This window comes from Antedon mediterranea, chromosome 2, assembly GCF_964355755.1.
Source record: "Antedon mediterranea chromosome 2, ecAntMedi1.1, whole genome shotgun sequence".
In the NCBI taxonomy this organism is placed as follows: domain Eukaryota; kingdom Metazoa; phylum Echinodermata; class Crinoidea; order Comatulida; family Antedonidae; genus Antedon; species Antedon mediterranea.
This window is the reverse complement of record NC_092671.1, coordinates 14,540,215-14,548,511: the sequence shown is the minus strand read 5'-3', so window position 1 is coordinate 14,548,511 and position 8,297 is coordinate 14,540,215. Positions and strand designations below refer to the sequence as shown.

Sequence of the window (8,297 nt, the reverse complement as noted above, 5' to 3'; positions counted from 1 at the left end):
CTCAACTAGCCAATTTGGTATATTTTATATACCTGAAACACGTTCGATTCTTGATATTTTTTCTCACATGACGACGTCGTTTGAATACCTAATAAACGCGTTTTATTACTGATGAAAGAGAGTGTGTACCAAAGAACCTATCACGTTGTTGTTCGGTAAAACTGCACATAAACGCGTTTGAATTGTTTTGGATAACTCGAATATCTGTTGTTGGTACGAAGTACAGCTTATTCGCTCTGCGATCTGATGATGTGGAATTAAAAAATTATAAAATATGGACAACTTGTATCACCAAACAAACAGGTAAATTTAATATGAATTTGATAGAAATTCAATCAATGAAATATGTATAACTTATACTATTCAAAGCATTATCATGGTGTATAATATTGAAGTTCAAATTGTTCTGTTTAGGCCTCTCCCCTCTCATCTAGCTAACTAAGCACTCTCTCTAGCTAGCTGGTCCTTTCCGCCTAGGCCTAGTTAGGCCGGCCGGCCCCGCTTTCAGTAGTACTTTAGGCCTATAGTGTAGTCTTTGGTCTAGACCTAGATAGTAGGCCTAGGCCTAGTTAGTATTTTGGAATTCGTTCATATAAATACTGTGTATTCTATTACCGTAATATTATTGTTGTACTGTTTGTGATATCCGAAATTTGCGCAAAGAATTTTCTTGCGCAATTTGAAATTGCACAATAATAAGAATTATTTTTTATTATACCATGGAGTAATTATGCCTAGATAAATCATTTTAGTTTATATTTAAAACAAACATTTTATTATTAGTTTATTTCGAGCTGTGGTTTATCAAATAATACAGAAATAGGCCTACTCTTTGTTTGTTTGAAATGTCTGCGAATTTTAATTGAGTATTTTAGTTCAATTTAAAATTTCACAAATTTTTCAAATTGCGCATTATGCATGGTTTTATTTCCCTATAGTAAAGCTAGGGAACTAGGCCTATCATTTAGAATTGTAAAAATGTTTTATAATCTATTTATTGAATTTATCAGTAGGTTAGCTAAGCAGTAGACCTACTATAATAATTAGTAAGTAGTATCATTACAATTGTGTATATAATGATATTTAACACATTCCTTACAGAATAATTCATGATGTACAGAATAGTCTTGGCAGGTTAGAGAAGGCTTCGAATGAGAATTATCACAGTACGTACCATTCCATATATTCAACCAAATATTGAATTTATCAATACATATTCAACTAACTATCTGTATCCATATTTCTACCAAATATTATCATTTTATTAATCTTTCTACTTTTACCGATGCTTTACCAACAATGATATACTTTTCTTATTTCTTAGCTTTAGAAAATGATGTGCGGGATCGTCTTGAACGCATCACAAGTAACTGTGAACGCCTAGATATTCTAGTTAACAAGGAACCTCCGTCAAGAAGACAACATGCAAAAATGTAAATTTACATTTACATTCTCATAAAGACATCTAACAATATAATTATATTATAAAACGTTTTTATTGTGTTAAAAATTAGAAAAAAGATATATTTTGTAATATTAAATTTTTAATATATATTATATTAAAATACAATCCAGAATATTTGTCGTTTTTAAACTTGTAGACAAGTAGACAAGCTGAAGTATGATTTGTCGCATCTGCATACAGCGCTACAGTTGCTCCAACAACGTCGTGAAAGAGCGCAACAAGAAGCACAAGATAGAGAAGAATTGCTAAATCGCAGTTACACAACTAATGTAAGTTTTACCTACTTTTGATATACAGTACTCTATTAATAAAATTTAATCACACTTTATCATGTTTACCGTACTCATTTTAGCTATTTCTAGATTAAAAAATTTCTTTTTGAACAACTTGCAGTACGTTTCGAAACCTATCCGGTTCAAAAAGAAATTTTATTTAATACCTATTCCACAACCAGATGAAATTTTTCAAACATATTTCTAGATTGTCGCCCTCTATCCTCTATTAACTTTTTTCAATTTCTGTAGTACAGTTATATTCAACTCTCCAAAAACTTACTGTTTTCTAAATCATTATACTAGTCTCTGGTCCATAAAAAGTAAAACTACGTATAAATTAACAAAAAAATAAACTGTACATGTACTGACTAATTATAATCATTATCAGCAATTTTTAAATTTATCTTTATTTAGGATAGTGCAGCTATTGATATAGATCATGACTTACAATTTCATTCATCTTTACGGAGTTCTATTAATGGTGTAAGTGATCTGATTGGTCAAGGAGCTGAATCAATGGCTAACCTCCGATCACAGCGCAATATATTAAAGGTCAGTGTCATCTTTCTTTTTTGTTCTTCCAGTTTAATTTCTCTAAATACTTTAAGCTTGAAGGTTTTAAACTTAATAAAAGAAAGAATAGAAAATTCCACAGCATGAATATAAAAGATATTTACTGTGACAATGATATTCTAAAGCTCTGTCTACAGTATTAAACTTTATGTGACAACAAAATGTGATGTACCCATATATGGACATGATGATGTCATATCACTACCATATTTGAGCACATCACACTTTTTTTTGTCAAACTAGTTTGATAGTGTACAGAGCAACAATTATAGAGATTAATCAAAATTAAGACCTAACTAATATTGATTAACAAACCCAGGCATTATTTTATAATAACATACATACAGAACTGTACTTTTCTTTTCATCAAATACATTCTGCTTTTCTTTCAATTTAAAGACATTGAATTGAAAAATAAAAGTTGTCTTAAATAATACTTTATGGTAATTCCATGTTACTCATCACACTGTGTTGCTATCATCACGTTTCATTACACCTATTATAAGCTGTGGTTTATATCGCGTGTTTAACTAACAATGTGTATAAATATTGCAGTGTTCTTTAATGAGAAACACCAAATGCTGGGACACAATTAGCTTAATGTTAACAACTCATTGCATAGACATTTGGCTCTATATTCTAATTCAATTGATCACTGTGATAATTGTTCATTTTAATTCAGTAATTAAATCAGTCCTTGAAATTAATGCTTACATGCTTTTCTACATTTCTGATGGTGATTGTTGATAGATGATAAAGGAGAGTTGGGTTGTTGACAAATTTATCAAGGAGAACTACTGTAGTGTTTAAATTATTTTGATCATTTCTTGTTCACTCTTCATACAGGCTAACTGTTCTCTCTCCACTCCACATGGTCACATTTTTTGTGTTGTAGAAAATCAACTGACACGCTTTTTTCTATGCCAAGCCAAGTTTTTATGTCGTTTTCTTTAAAAATATTTTTTTTACTCAGTATCTGAGCTTTTCTACTATTCAGAAGCAAACAAAATAATTAACTAGACTTATAGAATATAGCCACTGTTCAATGTTGTATTGGTATAAAAAATTTGTTAAAATAGTGTGGCTATATAATAGTAACATCAGACATCAGTAAGAGAGTAACCGCCTACCATCTACTAGAGGCGGATATAAACTGTATACATTGACTCATCTTTTTCTCTTGTTTATGATTTGTTGTCCGTAATTCCTCTTGCATTAACATGGATTCTGAAGCTTAACGCTTTAGTTATGCGATTATTTCAAGAATTTCAAAATTCTTTTTGAAGTATGTGAATATTACCTCTTATCATGATTTTGTTTGTCATACTGCCATTTTCTCATTTATGAATTAAAAAATACTCAGTACCATGGTGTGTATTAAAATTCTGAAATAATTTAGTCCCCTTTGAATGAATGTTTCATTCATTTTGCAAACATTTATAAGAATGCATGGAGGTATTTGTTCTAAACTAAAATTCCTAATCTAAATTCCACTGTTCTAAATAGTGAATACTCTTTTCCATTAAATAATATACAAATAATTATTATTGCGGAATGGTACAAATAATGCCATGAGGCGAGTGATGAAAGGTTATATTTCAATGACGCCCAAGGAATTTATTTACGATAGTTGTTACAGTATATAAAAACAAATGTCTCTCTGTTAACAGGATGGTCATTGTTCCTTCATTACAACTAAAAATACATGGAAAAATGTTATATTTGAAGTTTTACTGATGGCATGCAGCCAAATATTGACAATATATCATATAATATTGCCACTCCTTCTTACAATACATACATTCTTTTTGTGTGTGTATGACTTTAAAAAAAATTAGAAGGTTTCTTAGTTTAATCTATTTCTGTGTCTGAAGTACAGTATTAACAATTCTAATCTTATATCTACAGGACCTAAAAAAATAGAACTTCCAAAAGGTTAGCACTTAATTCTTTGTGTTGTACAGTAAGACGTCTAGTTGCTATAGATTATGTGAGGGTATATGACAGATGTCAATATTCTCATAATAATGATGATGAAAACTTTGGATTTTCTTATTAAAACTGTGTGGAAGTATGGCTCAGTACATTATGGCAGTACATTACTGTACAGTCAGTAGGCTAGAAGACATGGTTGTTTAAAACAAATCAAAATTGTTTAATAGTAATATAATAGTTGTCTTGATTGTGTAGGATAGAATATTTGATCATTATAATGCCCTTGATTATTACATACGTATTGATACATACTGTATATCACTAAAATTGTGTACTAAATAATTTGTAGCATGAAATGAACACTTTATTGGCAGTTCTATCATGCATGGTCATTAAATTATTGAGTTTGTTTTGAATTAGATCTTGCTTTAAATTCTGCTTTTAAAGTAACAGATTAGTTACAATGTTACACACAACTTGTTTTGTGTTTTCTCAATAAACTGTCATATTTTGATATCGATTTAATCCCAGAGCTACAACTGAAAGTTTCGTTGATTAAATATCAACTTTGTAGCTGCTCAAATTCATGTTGGCCAAACAATGCGGTAGTTGTTGTGTGGAAACTTCAAATTACAGCGCATATACCTAACTAATAATTGTCACGAAGGAAAAGTGTATCATGGTTCATGTACAGTGGTGACACTGTCAAGAAACGCAATTAAAAACTGTTCATAATAGGTATAGTTGACATGGATACAAGCCTTGTCTTTGAAGAATGTTGACAAGGATACCAATACTGTTTTCCCGGCTTAACACCCAAAGATATCGTATGTCGAAGGCTTTACAAACTAGGCTTTGTGTCATAAATTCATTAGCGATGATTGTATCATTCTTTGCATTTTGATTGGCGTACAAAATGTGAATCATTTGAAAATGACTTTTCAAGATTTTTGTAGAATGTAATTTTTAGAATTAATTAAAAAATAACCTTGACTTTGCAAACATGAAATACTGAGTAGGTGTGATAAAATCTTCTTTTTTTCCAGTTTTCGGTGTTTATGGCCGACATTGAAATTCGTCCCATAGTTTTTGTTGAATGGCTGTTTTTAACTTTATGCCAGAGACTAAATATTAATTTCATATGGACAGAGTGTATAATTAGTATACTGTACAACAGAATATCCGCACGTGACCACCAGAATATTTTAAGTGTACTGTAGCCACAACGTAGTAACATCACTATCAAACTAGTTTGATTAAAACAGTGTGATTTGCCAAAATAAGTGATATGCCCACATATGGTAGTGATATGATGTCCATATATGGGTACATGACATTTTTTTGTCAAAGTTTAGAGAGTAGTTTAGAGACAGACAACCAGCAGTGTAGCTGCACAAATTAATAACAGAGAACCCATACAAAGAGACTATGTATGTTGGAGACCCCACACAATTATTAAATTACATTAAGATATGAACTGAACAATTGAATTGATTGCATTGTTTTTCAGGGTACAAAGAAGAAAATGTTGGACCTTGCAAACACATTAGGGCTAAGCAACACTGTAATGAGACTGATAGAAAAGCGTTCTGTTCAAGACAAATTTATCTTATTTGGTGGCATGATAGTAACTTGTATCATAATGGTATTAATATATAGGTACTATGCGTAGCGTGGTAAGCCAGTCAGCAGAGGTTTACGAAGGGAATGGTATAATGCACCGGTGGGTGGGAAACAATGAGAAGGAAGAAAGTTTAAATGGATGAAGGATGGTGCTGTAATATTTTGATTACTCCTTAAAAGTTTGACTTATTTTTATGGGAATGTGTTTTTTTCATTATTGCAATGTTGTTCCTCTATCCTTCCCCTATTCCGTATTTAAATGTGAACGCCCTTGCATGTGTATTTGCTTTAAACAAGGATGAAGTAGGTCATCAGCTATAGTTGGGCTTTCTGGAGTTTCGTGGCCAATTTTTATTTATGATTGGATGCTTCAAGACACTAGTTGAGGTTGCCAACATAATTTGTTTATTGTCAATGAAGGTATCTTATAATTTATGGCCTTTTATTTAATTTCTGCCTGGGAAATTTTGGCCTGCTTGATTGGTTGTAATTTTGTCTTGGGATTGGTAGTAAAAAGATAAATATGTGCGTATCTTGTCTGTTTTAAACAACATAAATAAATATAAGTATATATATATGTAAATTATATATATATATATATGATTCTTATCGACACATCACATTCTGGTAACAAGATTGAATTTGAACGTTGGGCCATTTTATGGTCTATGGTATCTTAACTGATTGTATACTTTTTAAATCATTCCATATATTTTTATTATTACACAATATATAAAAGATTAATGTAAATTAACAGTCAATTTATTGTAGTTACACATCAGATTTATGTCATCTTATAGCTTCTAACTTAATGTTAAACTTATTACCATAGCTGTTTATTTTTGCATGCTTTGCTTAAATATATTTTTCTGTTCGTTAAGAACGTTAGGCTTCATTAATATCTTATTAAAATGTACTTTTCTGTTCAAAGGATGAATCAACGCAATTGCCTTGAATTGATATTTAAAAAATAAAAAAAAACATCAGAACTAAAATAAAAGTGGATAAAATTGGCATATTTTAAATGAAAGGAAACATGACGATGCATGCGTAAATGTGATAACTCCAATTTTGTGTAACATTTTTAAAAACTGTCAGACGTTTACACTTTTAAAACTATTTTTTTAAAGGTGCCATTGTAGGCAACCCCACGTAATAAGTTTACACTTCCAAACATATAATGTCCCCTTTAAAATCGCAGTATAATGTATTATACAATTATTTGAAGTAAACAATGGTGATGTTTCCCCCAGTAGGTTCATTTTAAAATAACTATAAGAAAATAACGAAAACAATGATATAAACAAATTGCTTTTCGTGCCAGGAATCTAACCCGTGGATAAAACTATACTATTCTGTATCTTTTAAAGATGAATTGAAATTAGTCTGCTGTTTGAAGTATTAAATGGCATAGCAAATGAAACATGCACTAGTACTATTATACAACTAAAGCTAATTCATTGTACGATACCCATCAGATAAATATATATATTACGATTACTGTATATTGAAACAAATAATATTCGGAAATGCTTATTTGAAGAGCAGCACAGGGTTTTAAATTGCTATTTTTATTATATAAATAATAATTCTGTACAATATCCGCGATGCGCTTAATAGATAACAAATTGTAATTTTGCCAAAATATGTTATTAATAAGAAAAACCTTGTAAAATATGTATCATGATTTTACGCCCTTAACCTATTACTATAAGTGCCATATGCCAGATGTAATTTTGGTCCTCCCGTCAAGCATAGGTATTCTTTATACCGTGTATGAAAATGTAATTTCCCAGGTCTATTACTAATATGCAATACGAACCAAGGCCATACGGAAATAACAATTACGCATACGTAAAAAGTTCGATGCCAAACCACTTTCAGCTAGAGGACCATCTCTCATCGCTTATTCAACGACTTAAACAGGCTAAATCGCCAAACAGACATTGTTTCGAAAATGTAGACCTTAATCGAATGTGAAAGAACGGAGATTGAAACGGGAAAATATTAACATGTTTGACATCGTTCGAAATCATGTAACTATATAAAACGCTAATCACACATTTAACGTCACTATACAACTTTCTTTTCGTCATTCGTCTGTTAATTATTAAATGACATGTTTAAACATACGTTTATCTACCGCGATAAAAATGTCGATAAAGTCTGTTATCGTTCGCCATGATTAATATTGTAATTGATTCTAAAATAACATTACATACTTGCGTATTGTTTCATAGGCCTATACTTTTAAAGTCAATGTTGATACATCACACAACCCTTTTTTTTTTCAAAATACGCAAACATTTACGAATTTGTAGATGGTATATACATTTTTATAACCATCGAAGATTGTACATTATTAATTTTAAAAATACGACAATGATATTGAACTGAATATGAGAGTGCCCCCCGCCCCCCACCCA

General features: G+C 30.7%; 1 protein-coding gene across 1 annotated transcript; it reads left to right on the top strand.

The window, feature by feature from the left end:
• The first annotated feature begins 232 nt into the window (after positions 1 to 232).
• Positions 233 to 7,358, top strand: LOC140040504 (Golgi SNAP receptor complex member 2-like). Its single transcript, XM_072086491.1, has 6 exons — positions 233 to 303; positions 1,102 to 1,166; positions 1,325 to 1,433; positions 1,602 to 1,734; positions 2,155 to 2,292; positions 5,759 to 7,358. The coding sequence occupies exons 1-6, from the start codon at positions 275 to 277 to the stop codon at positions 5,918 to 5,920; spliced, it is 636 nt and encodes a 211-aa protein (XP_071942592.1). The 5' UTR covers positions 233 to 274; the 3' UTR covers positions 5,921 to 7,358.
• Positions 7,359 to 8,297: the final 939 nt, after the last annotated feature.

What these genes read in the sequence shown, in the direction of transcription:
- LOC140040504 (XM_072086491.1), top strand. Translation starts at nt 275, where the DNA reads ATGGACAACTTGTATCACCAAACAAACAG. An exon ending in TTCGAATGAGAATTATCACA is followed by an intron (nt 1,167 to 1,324) that starts GTACGTACCATT and finishes CTTATTTCTTAG; the next exon opens with CTTTAGAAAATGATGTGCGG. An exon ending in ATCGCAGTTACACAACTAAT is followed by an intron (nt 1,735 to 2,154) that starts GTAAGTTTTACC and finishes ATCTTTATTTAG; the next exon opens with GATAGTGCAGCTATTGATAT.